Source organism: Carcharhinus amblyrhynchos, chromosome 15 (genome assembly GCF_965287045.1).
Source record: "Carcharhinus amblyrhynchos chromosome 15, sCarAmb.v2.hapA, whole genome shotgun sequence".
Lineage (NCBI taxonomy): Eukaryota > Metazoa > Chordata > Chondrichthyes > Carcharhiniformes > Carcharhinidae > Carcharhinus > Carcharhinus amblyrhynchos.
The window spans coordinates 21,942,769-21,965,928 of NC_137338.1; the positions used below are offsets into that span (position 1 = coordinate 21,942,769).

The 23,160-nt window shown below is 41.5% G+C and overlaps 1 protein-coding gene across 2 annotated transcripts in view; it reads left to right on the forward strand.

Annotated features, from left to right (window-relative positions):
* chd1l (chromodomain helicase DNA binding protein 1-like) overlaps nucleotides 1-23,160 on the forward strand; it is a 113,797-nt gene that overhangs the window by 70,671 nt on the left and 19,966 nt on the right. For both annotated transcript variants that reach the window (XM_080203581.1, XM_080203582.1), the window contains 4 exons: nucleotides 1,388-1,556; nucleotides 7,847-7,995; nucleotides 14,055-14,218; nucleotides 19,864-20,075. In XM_080203581.1, the coding sequence (XP_080059707.1) occupies nucleotides 1,388-1,556; nucleotides 7,847-7,995; nucleotides 14,055-14,218; nucleotides 19,864-20,075 (694 nt within the window). The remainder of the gene's footprint in view (nucleotides 1-1,387; nucleotides 1,557-7,846; nucleotides 7,996-14,054; nucleotides 14,219-19,863; nucleotides 20,076-23,160) is intronic.

Consider the following 23,160-nt stretch of genomic DNA (forward strand, 5'->3'; position numbering starts at 1 on the left):
TCCAAGTGACAATCTTAAATTGGTGTCAGTGTAAATCTTAGCACATTATTTAGCAAATGGTATCCAATCATGGAATCACATCTAACATTGGACAACAGTGTTTTGAGTCCTGTAAGCACGGGCCAGTTGGGTACAGTCTGTACTTTGTTCGTTGCGAACAGCGGCTGTGACACGCTATTTGATATGGTCTGCCAGTCTTTGGGATGTATGGCCTATATACTTAGCATATATTAATACACAGGGCCCTGTTCTTTGCAGGCAGAAGGAATGTGTACATGTATTGCATTTTTTAAAGCTAAACAAAATAAGTGACAGCTGTGCACTGACTCATTCCTCAGGGCAGTTTTTTGACCAATCAAGGTTAAACAGCCTGGTTTAAATTTCAAACAATGCGTGGCAGTTAACTTTCAGTCAATGTTTTCCATGGCATGGCAGTTACCATCAACTGGTGCATTCTCTATGCTTCTCGCAATCAGAGTCTATTTGCCAACCAATCAATACTCTTTCCTCATAAAGTATAAATTGTTGTTTTCCCCTTATTCTTATGTCTCTTTTTGTCTTGATGAGTACAAGACAAAAAACTTCATCATGTCCCTTTTTTAAACACTGAAGAAAATTATTTGATCTTTTGTGGAAAGATCAAGTCATTTTTCAACCCTCCTATGAACTCTTTGGATTTTGGTGCATTAGGATCACCTTTCAAGTACTTCTATTTACAAGTGACTCCACTTGTCTGCCTCAATTTTCTTTCCTTTTAGCAGTTCTGGTTCATCGGATGGTAACAACTCCTGCTTGATTGTTCTATCAATGAAAACAATCCTGCAGTAGCTGCTACTTTGCCTGACCTGCATGTATAAGCAGAGGTAAAGAGAGTCTGCAGGCCATCTGATCATGAAGAAGGTCAGAGACAAACATGATCCTGTTCTTAGTTGCAGGGCTGTTGGACAGTTTAATGTAGTGTGGTTTGTATGCCCAAACAGAGACTTCACCCTGTGTTGAACTGAGCAGGCTTTGGCACAAATAATTTGCTGCTTTTCCAACTCTAATATTTTACACAATGTCTTCTGTATAAAATCAACACTGATTAGAACCATTTATTTTAACGTGGTATGCATTCCACTGCATGGTGTATTTATAATTAATGAAGCATCTAAGAATGAAATTAATTATCAGGAACAAAGTTATCTTGTTAGCTCCTCCGACTCAGGATATCCCTACATCCCTCTAACCTGCACATCTCAGGACACTAAGGGACAATTTTAGCATGGCCAATCAACCTAATTATGTGAATGAAAAGTTGAAAATATAAGTCAAGATTAGTTAATTTGGTTTATTTTGTCACCTATAGAAAGAGAATAAAGAATGCCAAATCTACTTTTTTTTGCAGTTAAGTGACATCCTGAAGTTTGGTCTGGATAAGTTGCTGTCTTCCGAAGAGAGCACTGTAGAAGATGTTGATCTAGAAAATATTTTGGGGGAGACCAGAAAAGGTATGTGGGTGACTGAGGACCAGCCGACGCAGACAGTGGAAGCAGATGAAGAGCTGGAGAGAACAAGTACGTGTTCATGATTTACTATACACGTCAATCCTGGTCAGGCTCCATGGCCTTTGCCATTAATTTGGATTATTCAGTTCCTTCATAATTTTGTTTTATTTCATTATTTTTTCCAATTTTGCCCACTGTTTTTATTTCTCTATTGGCTCTAAGGTAGTGAGCAATGACAGCTACATTTCAAGAAAGGCTTATTCATACTTTTTCAATGGACCACCAGCTTGCTGATACTTAGCCTTATAGATAAGGAAGTACTCAGGATCTTAGTTTGATCTAAGATGGCTTATTCTGGGCAAGGCTGCAGTGCACAATTGGCCTCAAGATCTGTGAATTTGGTCTCAAGATCCCTGCATCCCTGGAATATCAGCCAGTGTTCCTGACCACTATCCAGAAATCCCTGCTGAATTGTGTCTGAATGTTTGGGATAATGACCACTGAACTATTATTCCCATAGTCAACTATCTGCTGACAGTCACTGTCTAGGTTAATACATGTCGGATGACTGTGCCTCAGTTACCAGTGAGTGATGCCTGTAAAGCTATGGGCCAAATTTTATGAGGAGGGAATGGCTGGAAGTGGGAGTGAGCTTATTGTCCATTCCTGCCCAGTCCCATTGACCTGCTGCAATTTAGTGACCATTAGGCACCTATCTGGGGAAAAAGTCCTGTCTTGAAGAACTGCTGGACAGTCAAATGGCTGGTAGTAGTCTAGTCATAGAAGCATCAGCAGGAGTGGTGGCCACTGCAGGGACTGCAACAGTCCCCAGTGAAAGTTGGCCTTGCAGCTGCATGGAAGGGTGAGTGGAGGTTGCAATAGGGTATTGCTGGGGCCTGGGCAATGGGGGTGATTGAACAGAGAAGGGATACACAGGTTTGGGTGCCGACAAAGCAGGTTCCCCCCCTCTCCTGCCCTTTCCTGTCACATACCCAAGCAGAGTTATCTGCTGGATTTCCAAATCATAGAATTTCAGGATCCCTACAGTGCAGAAAGAAGCCATTTGCCCTCAAGTCTGCACTGAAAACAATCCCACCCAGGTCCTATTCTCGAAACCCTACATATTTACCCTATTAATCCCCTGACACTAGGGTCAACTTAGCATGGCCAATCAACCTAACCCATACATCTTTGGACTGTGGGTGGAAACCGATAACAGAGGAAACTCACACAGACAAGGGAAGAATGTGCAAACTCCACATAGACAGCGACCCAAGCCGGGAATTGAATCTGGGTCAATTGAACCAAGGTAGCAGTGCTAACCATTGTGCCACCATGCCGCCTAACTAACACCAGGCTTAGTTCGCCACCCATGAAATAGCAATGGAGGCAAGAAATAGCCTTTAGGCAGCCATTGAGTGACCACTCAAGGGCCTCAATTATTACAAAGTAGGGTCAGCTGACCCAAAGCCTGCTTATAAAATGCAGTGGGGGCAGGAGGTTGGGTAGGTGCTGGGAAAGGTATTCAGTGCCATTTTACAAGCTCCTCTTTCTGCAAACTTGTCTACAGGGAAGCTTAAAATGCTGCCCCATACCACACTTCAGCAAAGAACCACTATCTTTCAAGAGAGGAATAGGTTAAAATTTAGAAATGTTTTTAAAGAATGAGAAAACTTATTTTACAATGCTGTTGGTTAGCTATACACTCACTCCTCAACCTCTTCCATCCTTTCCTCACATGTCCAAAGACTAACACTATATTATACAGGTCATTACTCAGCCTGTTCTCTGGATTCCCTGTTCTCACAGTAAGAAGTCTTATAACACAGGTTAGAGTCCAACCAGTTTATCTGATAGTAATCCCACAAGCTTTCAGAAACAGTGTTCCTTCGTCAGGTGTGTGGAAGGTTCTGTTCAGAGAAGGGCATATAAAGTCATACACAGTGTGAATGTAGAATGCAAGTCTTTACAGCTAACCTGCTATTTAAGTCTTAAAGATGCAGACAGTGTGAGTGGAGATAGCATTAACGTGCAGTAAGTGAGATTTTACAAGTCCAGGCAAGTCATGGGGGTTACAGATAGTGCGATATGAAGCCCAGATTCTGGTTAAGGCCATGCTCATGCGTGCGGAACTTGGCTATCAGTCTCTGCTCAGCGATTCTGCGCTGTCGTGTGTCGTGAAGGCTGCCTTGGAGAACGCTTACCCAAAGATCAGAGACCGAATGCCCGTGACTGCTGAAGTGTTCACCAACAGGAAGGGAGCAGTCTTGCCTGGTGATTGTCCAGCGATGTTCATTCATATGTTGTCATATGAATGAACATCGCTCGACAATCACCAGGCAAGAGTGCTCCCTTCCTGTTGACGTTTATATGCCCTTCTCTGATCAGAACCTTCCATACACCTGACGAAGGAACACCGTTTCTGAAAGCTTGTGAGATTACTATCAAATAAACTGGTTGGATTCTAACCTGGTGTTATGAGACTCCTTACTGTGTTTACCCCAGTCCAACGCCAGCATCTCTACATCATGACTTCCCTATTCTCCACAGAGAGTACCCAAACTTTCAGCCTACAAACTTTCTGTTGTTATGTTCCCGCAAGTTAAAACATAAATGCCTCAATGACCACCTACCAAATCCCAAACATTCCAAAGTTTTAGTCTGCTTCTATTTTTATAGGAGCTCAAGCAAAATCCTAGCTTAATGCCTATCTTCTGCATAAACACAATGAATATACAATTAGCACTACACCCCTACACCACATACTGCCAAAGCACAGGATATCACTTCCAATACCTTCAAATCCCATGATGCCTCCTATTACAACATTGCTAAATCCAAAAATCTGTCTCCCTTTCTCCACAGTATTAATATACCACTGAATCATCATAAGCAAACATGTTACAATAGCATGTATTGGCAGGCTGCCCTGTTGCACTTGCTATATTGCATTTCAGATGTCACTCTGTTTCTAACAAGTTCAAAAATGAAAGAAAAGGTTATAATCCAGTACTTAACTTTCAGTCTTGATGTAATGATAGAATTCTTGCTCTGAATCAAAAGTCAAGGTCATGGGATTATGTCCCACTTCAGAGACTTGGAACATATTGTAGGTTAACAACTGCAATCCATTTGGCATTTTAGGTGGGATGTTAAGCCAAATCTCTGTCTGCCTTTTCGAAGTGAGTGCTAAAAATCTAATTATTTTAATTCTGCCAATTCCTGGCCGACATTTATTCCTCAGCCTGTAGCAAAGGGGTGATCATGATAGCAAAGGTTAATGTGGGCCTAGGGAAATTGTACCTCCACATTATGATGCAGAGAGACACATGACAGGTGGCAAAGTGATGTACAGAGAGTCTGAGAGAAATTGACATGATCATATCACCTAGATATGTATCAAGTTATGGGTTAGCAACAAATGGGTTATATTCAACCTGTGATGATAGTGGTTGCTTTATATATTTTAATGTTTAAGAGAAATGTTTTAACATTCAGTTTTTTCTACAGGCAGTCAGTATGTCTGGAGGGAATGATCAGATGCTGAGAGAGCAGGATAATTATTCACTTTAGCCATATAATGTTTACTTAGAAGAGAGCTAAAGGACTTTTGATTTATAAATGAAGATTTTCCCTGTGGCTTTTGATTTGGTTGATTGACAGGGTCATGTGATAATGTAGTTAATGGGAGGACCAGGTTTGTAACAGAGCAACAGTTTGTTTAGTTTCTGACTGGGGTTGTTTAAAGACAGAAGTCTGCAAGCAGGTGCAAAAATCAAAACCTCACTGAAAGCTTCAAGCTGTGAACACAATTTATAGCAAGGGTTTTCTAACTGTTTTTAAAGTGGTATTTAAGTCTAAGAGGAATTTTGCTTTGTTTGAACTGAAATAGTGATAACTTCGAAAATAGAACTGTTTCCTTTTTTCAAACGATTGTTCAACAATTAACAGTTAAGTTGCTTTATTTTGTTAGAGTTATATTTGAACTGTGATATGAATGAAGCTTATTTTGATAAAACATCCCTAATTTATCAGTAGAATTACTCCTGGAGTACAGCATCCTATCCTCACATTTATGCCAAAAATAGACAAATTGTTGGGTCTAGACTGATTTCATAATATACTTAGACTCTGGTCCAGCACTCTTAACAAACCACACAAGCTTCCAGACTTAAATTGAATTCTTTGGTTGAAGTCTATAGTTCTCTGGATTCACTCCGAACAGTTTGTAGCCAAGACAGTTTCCCAAAACACCAGAGAGACTCTGGTCCAGCCCCCAACAACAACAGGTTTTCACCCTTCAGGAAAACATGATCTTGTTTTCAGCTAACCAGCAGAATTTCAAAACAACAGGGAGAGAGGGAAAACACTTCTTTTTAGCTTGCTGTCCCTTCCAAAATTAAAACTCAAACTTGCAGCTCTAAACTGAAAATGAAAAACTGTCCAAAAACACATGACTGTCTTCCTAACAATGCAGATCGTAAAACTAATCCCAGAGTAAACAGGAACAATCCAATTTAATCCAGTTAAGGAGCAATAAAAGGACATTCCCAGTCAAGCTGGCAACAATGACATCACTGAAGCATGAGCTAAGAAACCAGTGAAGTTGTGAAAGCTGCAGAAATCATGATTTCACAACTGAGAAGACTTAAGCCATTGTTTTATGCCCTATCACTTCAAACTCTGTTTCATAGCTACAAACTCTATCCTTCTCCCAGGCAACAGTCTGAAATTAAGCCAGTTTGTTTGCAACCTTTGTGTCACATTCAATCCTATGTTGAGCTTCCAACCTCATTCTTGGCCATCATAAAGATTTGCCTATTTCCACCTCTGCCACATCGTTCCCCTTTCCCCTGCCTTTGCTCAGCCACTGCTAAAACCCTCATCATGGTGTTGTTACCTCTAGACCAGACTATTCCAATACAGTCCTGGCTGATTTTCCACATCCCACCCTCCATAAATTTGGTATCACCCAAAACACATCTGTTCCTGTCTTCACACACAGCAAACCCCATTTCCCTCTTCCACCCCTCCCCACCCCTGCTGACCTATATTGGCTCCTAATCAAACAATGTCTTGATTTTTACATTTTTGCCCTAGTTTTCAAGTCCCTCCATGGCCATGCTCCTCCCTATCTCTGTAATCTCCTCCAACTGCACAACACTGCAAAACATCTGCACTCCTCTAATTCTGGCCTTTTATGCTTTCTTAAATAATATTGCACCATTGGTGGCGGTGCCTTCAGTTGCTCTGAACCCCAAGCTCAGCATCTCTTTATCATGCTTTCTTGCTTTAAGTTGCTCCTTAAAACATACCTCTTTCGTGAAGGTTTTGATCATCTGACATAATATTGGTTTTATTGTTGCTTTTGTGAAACTCACTAGGATCTTAATTACATGAAAGGCACGCTGTACATATAAGTTGTTGTAGAAAAGTTTTCCAATAAAAGGCATTAAATCAACCATTTAGTCAAAAAGAAATTTCAAACCTCTTTCAGCTGAACTCTCACTACAGTGCTGCCCCAATACTATTTCTTCACTTTTGTAAGTCATAGGCTCACTCTTTCCCTTTGGTGCGATGCTATCAAACTTTGAGATCCCCGTCCCTTTATGTCAAACTGACAGCCAACTCCAGTTTTATAAAGTTCAGCTTTCACCTCATCTTGAGTGCTGCTGAAAACTATGGGTGGAAGTTATTCTTGGGCTGGGAATCAAAGCAGACCTCATTGGTTCGCCCACCTATAGCATCTGATATTTAAATCTAGATTTAAATATCGGATGCTGTGCACAATGAGCGAACAATCCAATATCGTTCCTTCTGTACTATCAGCCTAGACAAATTTCTATCTCTGGTACTTACTTCCACTCTGGGTACTTTCTTCTACTGCTTCATCTTGTTAGGTATCTGACTATTTAATTTTGAACTTGACAAAGGAAAGATATATAAATTGAGTGCATCGGTAAAAAGAAACATAATGAATGGTTTACAGTTTTAACGGAAAACTGAATGGTATTGCAGATTCTTATCCCTGAAATAAAGCTAACAATCCAAAGTTGTATGTAATAAAACAATTTGATATGTTAAATTGCCATAAATTGGAGGCCTAATGATAATATATGGTGAGTTACACGCCATATGAAAACTTCATATTATTGTGAACATGCTGTAATAGTTAATCCACAAGCAGTTGTTAAAATGTCACATTGAAACAGTAGTACCTTAAACCATAAGCTTTAAAATCAAATTAAACAACTGTTTACAAACCCTTTTGAGTGGATGATAAATTTTGTTTTATATGGTTAAATGGAGTCAACCGTGTTTCATACTGTAATTTATTAACAAGGTCTTATTTCTTTTAGTACATATGTATCAATATGAGGGTAAAGATTACTCTAAAGAGCCCAGTTCAGCAGATCAGAAAGCTTTTGAACAATTTCTGAACCTTCACAAAATGGTACTTGAAGAAGCTAATACAACAGGAGGAAGAACACTCCGCACAAAGTCCAAGGTAAAATCCAAGAATTCTTCCTAAATTGCACATACTTGCTTTTATGTAATTTTGTTCATAGTTTGTATCCTTTAACCTGTTAATTCCTGAATGTCCTTTGCCACATGCCTTCTATCTGCTATTGACTAAAATAATTTTTATTTAATTTCTTCCTCAGACTGTTGTAATAATCAAATTATGAATCAATACAATTTACAGTGCTGTTTCAGGAGAAAGCTGTAATAAATAATATGTGCATTTTTTATATTACATTTTATCAGATTGGAGCATCTCAAGAAACTTCACACTGTGAATTATTTCATAATCCCCATAACAATTGTTAAATGTACCTAGTATTTTGTTCAGCAGTGCCCTGCAATCAGCGATGAAATAAATGACAAGTTAATCTATTCTTAAAGAAGGGAGGAAAACTCACTGGTGTTCTTGAGTTCATGCAATAGAACTTTTAGCCACTATCTGAAATTGCATGTGGTCTTGATTTTAGCATCCTAATTAAAGCACAGCACTTCTAACAATGCAGCGATCACTCAGTGTTTTGCTGGGGTGTCAGTCTAAATTATGAGTTCAAATGCATCATGTTTTGAATTGGGGTGAGAATTCGTCCAGTTGATCTCCCCCAAAAAATCAATTTTGGCTGGATATCGCATTTCAGTCTCTCTCCCGATACGTTCTGTTGATGTTTAATGCAGAAGGTAATTTTCAAACATGAGGCTGATAGGTGACATTGATCAAAACCTTGGCCTTATGAATAGTTGGAGTATCTAGGTTTTAGTAGGCCCAGAGAACATAATGAGCTCTTTTCTATTGGCAAGTACAATGTGGAATAGGTGAGAGTTATCCCTGGAAAACCGGTGGAAAATTGCACACTATTGCAGAAATATAACAATTAACATTTTTTTGACATTCAGAAGTAACATAGAAGCATTTAAAAGAAATGTTCATGGGATGTGAGTGGCATTAGGCCAGTTGTTTGCTGCCATCCCTAATTGCCCTTGAAAAGGTGGTGGTGAGCTGCCTTCTCAATCTACTGCATTCTGTGTGGTATTGGTACACCCACAGAGTTATTAGAGACGGAGTTCCAGGATTTTGACCCAACAACAGTGAAGGACCACCAGTATATTTTCAAGTTAGGATGCTGAGTAGCTTGGACGGGAACTTCCAGGTGACGGTCTTCCTGTGAGATTGCTTAAACAAAAATGGACAACTAGTAAGCTGAGTACAGAGCTTGAAATGCATTTGTATTTTAAACTGTGCTGAAGCAAGGAAAATGTCACTGCAGCTGTACTTTGCACTAATTTTTACAACTTAACTTCAGCTTTTGTGATGAAAACGTTCTACGTGAGAAAATCACATCACAAAATTCCTATTACCTTCTGTCTTTATTGCAGTACAATGTTGCCACTCTGAATTATATGTTTCTTTTGATCCACAAATAACCAAAGTTGCCCATTGTAATAGATTTTAAGAGTTAACAAAGGGCAGAACGGAAAAACTACTCACACAATCTTCAATAACCAACTTTAAATATTTATCATGTCCAGTTAAGATTTGCATTGTTGAACACTTGTCTGCAATATAAAAAGCTTGATTCTAATTAAGCAATATGCGTCTGCTATAACAATGAGATGCAAATTCTGACCATACATACAATTGATAATGGTGTGTTTTAAAAATTGGCATATCTCCTCTTGCAATGACAACCTTACATATGTTATCACAAACCTGAGATGTCGGACTCTGATAAGTGACCGCTTATACACATTATAATGAAAGCAGTGCATATCAACTTCCCACACTATATTTCAATATCAATCAATAACGAATGACACATTCTGTTAAAGGAAATAAAGATTCTTTTGCTCTCAACACAGGACAGAAATCTGATGTGAATAGATTTTCCTGCCCCTTGTCAGTAGTTTGGCTAGTTGTTGTAATTTGTAGATTGCTTTGGGACTTCCCTGAGGTGCAGAGCATGGGGGCAAGTAAATGAGGTAGGAGAAATGTAGAAAATAGGAGCAGGAGTAGGCCATTTGGCCTTTTGAGCCTGCTCTGACATTCTCTATGATCCTCTAGCTCAGCGCCATATTCCCATGCTTTCCCCATACCTCTTGACATCATTAGCCTCTGGAAATTTATGTTTCCTCCTTAAATATATTCAACGACGTGGCCTCCACGGCCTTCTGAATTCCACAGGTTCACCACCCCCGAGTGAAGAAATATTTTCTTGTCTCAGCCCAAAATGGCCATTTTGTAGACCTCCCGAAACCAAAGGAAGAAAGCATCCCTGTGTTCAACTTGTCCAGCACTGTCAGAATTTTATATGTTTCAATTATATTCCCTTTCATTCTTCTAAATTCCACTGAATCTAGGTCCAGTTGCCCTCTCCTCATAGGACAATTCTACCATCCCAGGAATCAGTCTAGTGAAACTTCACTGCACTCCTTCTGTGGAAAGTATATCCTTTCTTAGATAAGGAGACCAAAACTGCACTCCATCTGTGTTCTCAGCAAGGCCCTGTATAGCTGCAGTAAAACATCCTTGCACCTGTACTGAAGTCCTGTTGCAATGAAGGACAACAAGTCATCTGTCTTCCTAATTGCCTGTCATACCTACATGCTTGCTTTCAGTGATCGGTGTACTAGGTCCACATATACAATAACATTTCCCAATCTATCACTATTTAAATAAAACCAGCTATTCACAAGATACATCAATGAATTGGGTGAGGGATCCTTGCATAATAGTTCCAATTTTGCTGACAACACAAAATTTAGTGGGAATGTGAATGGTGAGGAGGATGTTAAGAAGGTTCAGGGTGATTGAGTGAGCAAATATGCAGATAAAACCAAGCCATTCTGTTGCTCCGTCCAAAGTGAATATCTTCAGTTTATCCACTGCATATTTGCTCACTCAATCACCCTGAACCTTCTTAACATCCTCCTCACCATTCACATTCCCACTAAAGTTTGTGTTGTCAGCAAAATTGGAACTATTATGCAAGATTCCCTCATCCAATTCATTGATGTATCTTGTGAATAGCTGGGGCCCGAGCACCCCACTGATCACTGTCTGCCATGAAAAAGACCCATTTATTTCCACTCTCTTTTTCCTGTCTGCTAACGAGTTCTCAATCTATGCCAAACAAATGACTACCCACCCCCCCCACCACCGCCATCTCATGTGCTTTAATTTTGCACACTATCCTCTTGCTGGACTCCAGTCTCAATTCCTCAATCACTCTCTGGCATTGTGCTGGAAAATGTGGCATTATGACTTGTCCTGCATCATCCCTCAGTGCAGCTGTGACTCTAACAGCTTCCCGCTGTGCTGCGATGCTGGCCCTGGCCAGTCATTCCAGGGACTGCGTCTGTTGTCTGGACAAGGGACAGTAGCTAAATGCCCCTTCAATTATCAAATTTATTCTGTGCAAACTATATCATAATGAGAAGGTTCATGATGTGTAAGTTAAGTAGTCAATGCCAAATGCTGGACTTTTGTGAAGGGCTGACTTTCTAAAGCCAGATTTGGTTTCAAGTTCTCAAGTATGAAAATTTTATGAGAACCACCAGGATGACGGAAGAATCCAACCCATTAAAGTTCATCCTCCTTGCACAATTTACTCTCCTGTATGAAACCCAAGATCTCACTACTCATCCAACCAGGCACAATGCTGATATAGAAGCCTTGGTAAAGGAACAGACTGTTGCTTTCAAGTTTTAAGTAGTTTTAAATCTAATGTTCCGTACATAATCAAGGTATCTACCTCATATTATAAATGTTGCCAGCAATTATTATTCTGATATTATTTGCACCAAAAAAATTGAAATTGATAAAAATAATAAAGGTAATACAATTTAAAAAGTTATAAACAGTGGGAGTTTCTGGTTCCACCCACCTAGGGAATTGTCACGGGTGGGATGGAAAATTTGACACAACAGGAAAACGTCCATTAGGTTAGGGCAGAATTTTCCAGTCCAATGACAGGCCAGATCAGAAAATCCTACCCATAAGATTGCACCTAACCCCAATTAACAATATTTCAGTTATAAGAACAAAAGGAGGTTAGTTAGCCCCGTGAGCCTTCTCTGCCATTCAATTTGACTGCTGATCTGTGACCTAATTCCATATACCCACCTTTGCCCCATATTTTTGGCTATCAAAATTCTTTCAATCTCGGTTTTAAAATTAATAATTGATTCAACATCAATTGCCGTTTCCCGTGGAGTTCCATTTGGAGGAGGGGGCTGAGTGTAGGGTGTTGAAATTTGCTGATGACACAAAGGTAAGTGGAAAAGCAAATTGTGCGGAGGGTGTGGAAAGTCTGCAGAGGGATCTAGATAGGCCAGGTGAATGGGCGAGGACCTGGCAGATGGAGTACAATGTTAGCAAGTGTGAGGTTATTCACTTTGGCAGGAATAATAGTAGGAGGAACTACTATTTAAAGGGCGAAAAGCTGCAGCATGCTATGGTGCAGAGGGACCTCGGGGTCCTTGTGCATGAGTCGCAAAAACCCAGCCTGCAGGTGCAGCAGGTAATCAGGAAGGCAAATGGGATGCTGGCCTTTATAGTGAGGGGGATTGAATATAAAAACAAGGAGGTCTTGCTGCAACTGTATAGGGCACTGGTGAGGCTGCAGCTGGAGTACTGTGTGCAGTTTTGGTCGCCGTACTTGCGCAAGGATATTTTGGCCTTGGAGGGAGTGCAGAGGAGGTTCACTAGGCTGATACCGGAGATGAGGGGGTTGAACTATGAAGAGAGGCTGAATAGACTGGATTTGTACTCGTTGGAATTTAGAAGGATGAGGGGGGATCTTATAGAGACGTATAAGATAATGAAAGGGATGGATAGGGTAGAGGTAGAGATTCTTCCCGCTCAGAAAGGACAGCAGGACAAGAGGGCACGGCCTCAGGATAAAGGGGGGGCAGTTTAGAACGGAGTTGAGGAGGAACTTCTTCACTCAAAGGGTGGTGAATCTCTGGAATTCTCTGCCTGTCGATGTGGTAGAGGCTACCTCACTAAATATATTTAAGACACGGGTGGATAGGTTTTTGGTAGGCAAGGGAATTAAGGGCTGTGGGGAGAAAGCGGGAAAGTGGAACTGAGCCACTTCAGATCAGCCATGATCTTATTGAATGGCGGGGCAGGCTCGAAGGGGATGGCCTACTCTTGCTCCTATTTCTTTTGTTCTTATGTTCTTAAATGTCCACCCCTCCTTTAGGTGAAAAGTAGGCCTAATTTCATTCCTGAAAGGCCTGGTTCCAATAATTAGACTATGCCCCCTCATCTTAGCCTCCCCAACCAGCAGAAATAATTTCTGTCAATTTACCCTACCTATTGCCCCTTAATATTTTGAAAGCTCCATTCAACTCACTCTAAATCTTATAAATTCCAGGGAGTACAGCTCTAGATTGTTTAATCCTTATAAGTTAATGCACAGAATCCAGGTATAATTCTATTAAATATACCCTGCACTTCCTCCAAGACTAAGCTATCTTTCCTAAAGTGTGGGACCCAGTACTCCTTACCGTAATTCCAGGTATGGTCTAAACCAGGGCTTTGTGTAGCTGAAACATGACTTTTGCTCATTTGTATCTTAGTCCTCTGAATACATTTTTCATTATCAAGAAGGACATTTCTGACCTATTTCGAAATTCATCCAAATCTGAGAAGATAAAAGCCTTCTCTGCCTTCTGATTTCCAAGGTCCTTTGTGAAATGAATTTGGAGAATCTTGCCTAGTTAATTCAGAGAGGCCATAGGTGTGGGAAATGAGGGAAGAAGTGTCACACTGCTGCCAAAGAGGTTTCAGCTTAGGATATTTTTTGGGCAGAGTAGCGAGAGTTTTATTTTGCATCTGATCGTGCTATGGTTTAACCTTGGAGTGTTCTTGGGGCTGACAACCTAGATGCAAAAGTTTTATTCCCCAACTTTATCATCTCTCACTCATCCTGATGAGCACACAAAATTTAAAAGATAAAGAATAAAATGAATGTGAATCAAGAGTTTTTGTAATACCAGCAATCCATAGCTATCTCATTTATTTGATTCTTATCTGTGCAGGCCCTTCTAGTGGCCCCACTGGATCTGACCACCAGAAAAAAAAGAACATTGTCACCTGAAGAGCTGGAGCAACGGCGTAAGAAACGCCAAGAGGCAGCAGCTAAACGTGCAAAGCTACTTGATGAAAAGAAGCAAAAACGAGAAGAGGAGGAGCAAAAGAAAAAGTAAGGGCTGATTTTTTTTTTGTTTTGATAAGAGGCTATTACAATGCCAATATGTCTGCTCTGGTGAAAGGCAATTGACCTGAAACATTAACTCTATTCTTCATCCGCAAATGTTGCCCAACCTGCTGAGTTTTTCCAGCATTTTTTTATTATTATGAATCTGGGTGGGGCAAAGGAACAAAGGAATTCTAGAGTAGAAATAGATCAGTCATCAAAGCTTGTGCCACAGGTTAGCAAGACATAAAAAAATTAGGCTTTATTTCTACAAGGATAGTATTGTGAAGTAGAGAAGTTATGTTGGGGAGTTTAAAATAATCATCCATTTTAGCTCTTTATATCCATTTTTAGATGCTATTTGGAAATAAAATAGTGAACAATTGCCGTTAGTATCTCTGGCATATCATTCCTATGTTGCTTTCAGTTTTATTCCCTTTTCATCTGCAATTTTCTTCCTTTCTCTGTTGAAGGCATTGACTTCTTGTGGAATTACTGATCCATTGCCTTTAATCACATTCTAGCATCTTATTGGCAGTGGCCTATACGTGAGCCTTGATTGTGGGTATTAACAGGCAGCTTGGTTGTGGGGCACATTACAGCCAAGCCGAATCCTGTCCCCTCTGGGTGTTCATGTACCAACAGAAATCTGTATTAGTGATCAGCCATAAAATCTTTGCTTAATTGCGTCTTCCTAACTCCAGAGTGCTGTGGCTTTGACACATTTTAACAGAAATCAACTAATTAGCACTGATCCAAGAATCAGTTTAAAGTTTTATTTATTACTCACAAATAAGGTTTACATTAACACTGCAATGAAGTTACTGTGAAATTCCCCTAGTTGCCACAGTCTGGTGCCAGTTCGGGTCAATGCACCTAACCAGAATGTGGGAGGAAACCGGAGCACCCGGAGGAAACACACGCAGACACAGGGAGAATGTGCAAACACAAACAGTGATCCAAGCCGGGAACCGAACCCGGGTCCCTGATGCTGTGAAGCAACAGTGCTAACCATTGTGCTACTGTGCTGCCCTGTGTCAGAATGGTGATCAGAATCAAGAACTATGGCAAAATGGATCACATTGCAAAACCTGTTGGGCTAGACCAGCTTCCTCTAAGAACAATATTCAGAAGAAGAAGCTGGGTACCTTCAAGAACAAGTTGCATTCTACAAAAAGAGTTTGCAATATGGAAGATTAGAATTACGACCGTGAAAAAGAAAATGTCCAGAAATATAATGTATCTGTATAATGACTGAACAATTTATCCATAGAAAGGACAATACACATAGATCCATACACAGAATGGTCACTAATCTTACCTGCATACTGCTATAATATAATATATTGTTAATCAGAATGCCATGCTAATGCTGACATCATCATGCTTTACGTACTGAGTAGATACCATGAGTTTAAAGTTTAAGTTTAAACTCATGGTATCTACTCAGTATGTTACGCATGATGATACATCAACATTAGCATGGCAGTCTGATTAACAATACTTTATATCATAGGAGTGTACCGGTAAGATTAGTGACCATCCCGGGACAGGATCAGAATCAAGTCTGGGGCATTCCCAGTCTTTATGACCCAGTACTTTCAATAGATGAGTCATTGTCATTCTCAGTTTCTAGGACTGAAATAGCGTAAAGCTAACAAGTTCAGAACTTTCAACCAGGAAAGAACTTGCTGTTATGTAGTGCACCGGAGACTAAGTCCCATGGCAAAGGTGGGAATGTGGAGTATTTCCCATGGGTGAAATGTGGTGGGAAAACGCCTCATATCTTCCAACCCCAATCTTATTAATTACGCAACCAGGTATTTTGCGCAGTATTTCATGGTGGGGCAGGCCTGATGGTGCATCGTCTGCTATCCTATCCGGGCATTATATTGAAAAGGCACCCAACATCACTGACTCATGATTGTAGTGTCGTACAGTACTGAAGAACCTACATTAAATCCACACTGAGCCCACTTCCAGCACTTGGCCCATAGCCTTGAATGTTGTGATATTTTAAGTGCTCATCCACATACTTTTTAAAGGTTGTGAGGTTTCCCACCTCTATCATCCACCCAGACAGTGTGTTCCAGATTCCCACTACCCTCTGGGTAAAACAGTCTTTTCTCAAATCCCCCTAAACCTCCTGCTCCACTCCTTAAAATTATGCTTTCTCATTATTGGCCATTCAACAAAGGGGAACAGCTGCTTCCTATTCACCCTGTCCATGTGCCTCATAATCTTGGACACCTCAATCATGTCTCCCCCTCAGCATTTTCTGAAAATAAAACAACCTGACCCTAACCAGCCTTTCTTCATAGCCCAAATGTTCCATCCCAGGCAATATGCTGGTGAATCTCCTCTGCATCCACTCCAGTGCAATCACATCCTTTCTATAATGAGGCAACCAGAACTGCAGACAGTACTCCAGCTGTGGCCTTATCAAAGTTTTGTACAGTTCCAACTCACCTCCTTGCTCTTATAATCAATGCTATGTACAGTACAGTGCAGTAATGAAAGAGCATAATTTTTAGGTGTGGAGCAGGAGGTTTAGAGGGGATTTGATGAAAGATTGTTTTATCGAGAGGGTGATGGGAGTCTGGAACACACTATCTACATGGGTGGTAGAGGTAGAAACCTCACAACCTTTAAAAAGTACATGGATGAGCAGTAAAATATCATAACATATTGCCTTCTTAACTCTTCTATTAATCTGTCCTGCCACCTTCAGAAAACTGTGGACAAGCATCCCAAGAGTTGTTCCTCTTAACTTTCTGGTGTCCTGCCATCTAGTGTCTTGCCATTTGTTGCGAATTCTTGTTCCTCTTTTCAAAGTGCATCATCTTGCACTTTTCAGGTTAAATTCCATCTGCCACTGATTTGCCTATCTGACCAACTCATCTATATCTTCCTGCAACTAAGACCTTTTTCCTAACTATTAACCACCCAGCCAATCTTCATTTCATCTGTAAACTTATTTACCGTCCATCCCACATATGTTGTTTATATATTTCACAAGCAGGGTAGTACCTAGCACTGATCCCTGGGGTACATCACTGGACACCAGCCTCCAGTCACACAAGTTGTTTGCTACCACTACTGTCTGTCTCCTACCACTAAGAAGTCTCACAACACCAGGTTTAAAGTCCAACAGGTTTATTTGTTAGCAAAAGCCATAGCTTTCGGAGCACTGCACCTTCATCAGGTAAGTGGGAGTTCTGTTCATAAACAGTGTCTTTGAAGACTTGCATTCCAACCATTATTTTGTAAATTAAGTTTGTGTCTTTATATGTCCTCTTTGTGAACAGAACTCCCACTTACCTGACGAAGGGGCAGTGCTCCAAAAGCTAGTGGCTTTTGCTACCAAATAAACCTGTTGGACTTTAACCTGGTGTTGTGAGACTCCTTACTGTGTTTACCCCCGTCCAACGCTGGCATCGCCACATCACCCTACCCCTAAGCCAGCTTTGGGTCCAACTTGCCAAGTTACCCTGAATCTCATGAGCTGTTACCTTCTTTAGCTGTCTCCCATGTGGGACCTTGTCAAAAGCTTTGCTGAAATCTGTATAAACTACATCAACTGTACGACCTTCATCCACACACTCTATCACCTCCTCTAAAAATTCAATCAAATTTGTTAACATAACCCTGATCAAACCTTGCTTGCCCAAGTGGAGATTAATTCTCTCCTTCAGAATTTTCTCCAATTGTTTCCCTATCACTGATGTGAGACTCACTGGTCTGTAATTCACTTATTTGTCTCTACCAACTTCCTTGAAAAGTGGAACCACGTTAGCTGTCCTCCAATCTTCTGGCACCTTTCCCATGCCAGAGAAGAATTAAGAAATTGGGTCAGAACCTCTGTAATTTCTTCTCTTGTGTTCCACAGCAACCTGGGATACAACTCATCCAGACCTGGGGATTTGTCCACTTCTAAGCCCTCCTCATTTCCTGTGTCAAACTGTTCAAGAACCTCACAGTCCCTCTTCCCAAATTATTGAAATCTGTTGGCATCACAGAGAATCGGGCATGGGGAGAAGATTCTGGTTGGGCCTTCATCTGCCTCCTATTAGAGGGATGCAAATCAGTTTCATGCCAGCCTCCAGTAGGTTTCCAAATGGCCATGGTATGTGTTTATTTATTAGTGTCTCAAATAGGCTTGACACTGCAGTAAAGTTATTGTGAAAATCATTGGACAATCCACAGGAAACTTACACCGGGATGAAACTGATTTTTAGGCTCCTGCCAAATTCTTGTTCCCTGCCCACCATTGAACCCACTAGCAGGGGCATCGGAAAATTCTGCCTATAATGCTGGTTATGTTTTCCAGAATTCCCAATGTGCTTGACATAAATGAATTACTTTTGAATTGTAGACACTTTAATCGGTAAACATGGCTGATAATTTACACACAGCAATGTGCCACAGAAGACATGTCATGAATGACCATCTAATATGTTTTTGGTTGCGGATAAGTATTGACCATCAGGAGAAATACCTTGCTGTGGTTTGAGAGGCAGATAGCGCTTTAGTTTAATATCTCATCCTAGAGATAGTACATTTGAAAATGAATTGCTCCTTCAAAACTGAAGTGTCACCCTAGATTATGTGCTAAATTCCTGGAGGGGGGCTTGAATTCTACAACCTTCTGACTTGGACTAAAGTTTTATCACTTACTCAAAGTTGATCCTGTTTCTTCTTCAGAAACATTTTATGATCGACTGGTAACACTGTTAAAGAAAGAACAAAGATCCATGTAGCACTTCATTAAGCTATCAGGAGGTCCCAATCACTTCAGGGCTAATTACAGAATCACAGAATATTACACTGCAGAAGAGGTCCTTCAGCCCATCGAGTCTGCACTGATACAGGAAAGATCCTGATATGCCCACTTAATCCCCCTTCCCAGCACTTGGCCCATAGCCTTGAATATTGTGGCATGCCAAGTACTCATTCAGGTGCTTTTTAAAGAATGTGAGGCATCTCATCTCCACCACCCTCTAGGGAAAAAATGTTTCCTCAAATTCCCCCTAATCCTTCCACCCCTCACTTTTAACTTGTGTCCCCTTGTAACTGATCCTTCAACTAAAGGGTACAGCTGCTCCCTATCCACCCTGTTCATGCCCCTCATAGTCTTGAACACCTCAAACAGTTCACTCCTTAGTCTTCTCTGGTCAAGAGAAAACCCAAGCTATCCAACCTATTTTTATAACTTAAGTGCTCCATCCCAGGCAACATCCTGATGAAACTCCTCCTCACCCCTTCCTGTGCAATCACATCCTTCCTATAATGTGGTGAACAGAACTGCATATAGTACTCCAGCTGTGGCCCCACCAAAATTCTATACAATTCTATCATGACCCCTCTGCTTTTGTAATCTATTGATAAATGTGAGTGTGCCACGTGTCTTTTTCACCATCCTATTAACCTGCCTTTCCTCCTTCAGAGATCTATGGACAAACACACCAAGGTCCCTTTATTCTTCGGAACTTCCCAGTGTCAGACCTTTCGTAGGATATTTCCTTGTCAAATTAATTGCTTAAGTGTGAGAATTGTTTTGCATTTTTTAAAGAGATTATGTGTTCTGTTTAACCAATCTCATGTACGTTTTAAATAACAATAATGCAATTTTAAATTACATTTCTCCTCAGGATGGCTTGGTGGGAATCTTGTGCCTACAAATCTCTCTGTCTTCCAACATTGAATAGTGAGAGTGAGGATGAATCAGAGGAAGATGAAAATAACCTTCCTGGTGATCTGGATTCTACAGATGCAGAACAGATGTCCATTCACTATGTTCTTGGGGATGTTACTCATCCAACGGTTGCTGAAAAAGAGGATGCAATAATAGTTCATTGCGTTGGCAAGTAGAAAAATAAGCTATTACATTACAGTGGTCTTGTGTTTAGAATGATGGAACCCAGTCCTGTTTACCCATCATACTTGTACTTATTGACCTACACTTGCACTGGCAATCCATGGTTTTACAACTTACACATTTGTGTTAAAAATCCCCCCCGTGGCCCCATTGCTTCCTATTTCTGTAATGTCCTCCAGTCTTACAGTCCACCAATTTGTCTGTGCTTCTTCTATTTTTTTTTTGCACATCCCTGATTTTTATCACTCCACCATAGTGGCCATGCCTCCAATTGCCTAGGCGTTAAATTCCTGAATTCCCTTCCTTCTCTGTCTCCCTACTTCTTTCTCCTCCTTCAAACCTATTACTTTGACAAAGGTTTTGATTAACCTTTCCTTACATCTCTTTACGTGGCTCAATGTCAAAGTTTATTTCATTATGCCCCATTGAAGTGCCTTGGGATATTTTATGACCTTAAAGACACTGTATGGTCTTGTGATGCATCCCGACTTCTGATTCCAGCTCTGGTTCCAGTCCCATCCCAGGACTTGATAAAAGTAAAGTTTATTTATTAGTCACAGGTAGGCTTACATTAACACTGCAATGAAATTACTGCGAAATTCCCCTAGTCACCACACTCCGGCGCCTGTTCGGGTTAATGCACCAAACCAGCACATCTTTCAGACTGTGGGAGGAAACTGGAGCACTCAGAGGAAACCCATGCAGACACGGGGAGAATGTGCAAACTCCACAAAGATAATGACCCAAGCTGGGAATCGAACCCAGGTCCCTGGCATGGTGAGGCAGCAGTGTAAAAATTGTGCCACTGTGATGACCAAAGCAGGTGAAATAATAACATAGTCGGTCAAGCAGGTTGAGTTTGTCCATTTGCAAATCGTTCCAACACGCCAGTAGCTGGTGGTAAGAATGTGGAGAGACTCCTGGTCAGCCATGCTTGATGTGGAGTGGTGCCCATCCAGCCATAAGACGCTGGCAACAGACTACTGACCTGTTCCAGGAATTACTAGCTATGGAAATGGATAAAGTCTGCCTTAGTGCACTACCAGATTAATACAACAGTGACAACAACTTATAAGAACATAAGAAATAGGAGCAGGAGTAGGCTATCTAGCCCTTCGAGCCTGCCCCGCCATTCAATAAGATCATGGCTGATCTGTCGTGGCTCAGTTCCACATTCCCGCCCTCTCCCCATAACCCTTAATCCCCTCGCTTATCAAAAACCCATCAACCCGCGTCTTAAAAATATTTAGTGAGGCAGCCTCCACCACTTCAACGGGCAGAGAATTCCAGAGATTCACCACCCTTTGAGTGAAGAAGTTCCTCCTCAACTCCATTCTAAACCACCCCCTCTTTATCTTGAGGCTGTGCCCCCGAGTCCTACTGTCCTTTCTGAGCGGGAAGAGTCTCTCCACTTCTTTCCTATCCATCCCATTCATCATCTTATATGTCTCAATGAGATCTCCCCTCATTCTTCTAAACTCTAACGAGTACAAGCCCAGTTTATTCAGCCTCTCCTCATAGCTCAACCCCCTCAACTCCGGTATCAGCCTAGTAAACCTCCTCTGCACTCCCTCCAAGGCCAAAATATCCTTGCGTAAGTGCGGCGACCAAAACTGCACACAGTACTCCAGCTGCGGCCTCACCAGTGCCCTATACAGCTGCAGCAAGACCTCCCTACTTTTGTATTCAATCCCCCTCGCTATGAAGGCCAGCATCCCATTCGCCTTCCTGACCACCTGCTGCACCTGCAGGCTGGGTTTTTGCGACTCATGCACAAGGACCCCGAGGTCCCTCTGCACCGTCGCGTGCTGCAGTTTTTCGCCACGTAAGTAATAGTCCTTCCTACCATTCTTCCTACCAAAGTGGACCACCTCACACTTGCCAACATTAAATTCCATTTGCCATTTCCTGGCCCATTTGCCCAGCCTATCTAGATCCTTCTGCAGACTCTCCACACCCTCCGCGCAATTTGCCGTTCCACCAATCTTGCTGTCATCAGCAAATTTCGACACCATACACTCGGTTCCCTCCTCCAGATCATCTATATAAATGGTAAATAGCTGAGGCCCCAGCACTGACCCCTGGGGCACCCCACTAGTCACCAACCGCCAATCTGAATAGCACCCATTGACCCCCACTCTCTGCCTCCTATTTGACAGCCAATCCTCTATCCACGCTAACACCCTACCCCCAACTCCATGCCCCCTTACCTTCTGCAATAACCTCTTGTGAGGTACCTTGTCAAACGCCTTCTGAAAATCAAGAAAGACCACATCCACCGGCTCTCCTCTATCCACCGCCCTAGACACATCCTCATAGAACTCCAATAAATTTGTCAGACACGACTTCCCCTTAACGAAACCGTGCTGCGTCTGCTCTATCAAGCAATTCCCCTCAAGATGCCTCGCTATTTCCTCCTTGATGACGGATTCTAACATTTTACCTACAACAGACGTTAAACTAACCGGCCTATAATTCCCTGCCTTTTGCCTGGCACCCTTCTTAAACAACGGCGTAACATTAGCCGTTTTCCAATCTTCCGGCACTTCCCCGGAATCCAGCGACGTTTAGAAAATAACCACCAAGGCATCCACTATCACCTCCGCCATTTCTTTCAGAACCCTCGGATGCATTCCATCCGGTCCTGGGGACTTGTCCACAATCAGTCCCTCCAGTCTGTCGAGCACCGCCTCTCTAGTAACAATAATGTCATTGAGACCCTCCAGTCCTACCATCTTTCCATCGCTAACACCCGGCGAATTATTCACGTCCTCCTCCGTGAAGACCGAAACAAAAAAGTTATTCAAGGCCTCAGCCATTTCCCCATCCCCTACCACTAAGTCCCCCCTCTTATCCTCTAAGGGTCCAACATTCACCCTAGCCAGCCTCTTCCTTTTTATATATTTATAAAAACTCTTGCTATCCTTTTTTATATTAAGCGCTAGCCCAGCTTCATAGTTTATCCTACCCTTCTTTAACTTATAGTTATGTGTCGCTTTTTAACACAATGAAAAGTCCCGTGGCGGTTCACAGGAACATTACTAAACAAGGTATGGCAGCAAGCCACATA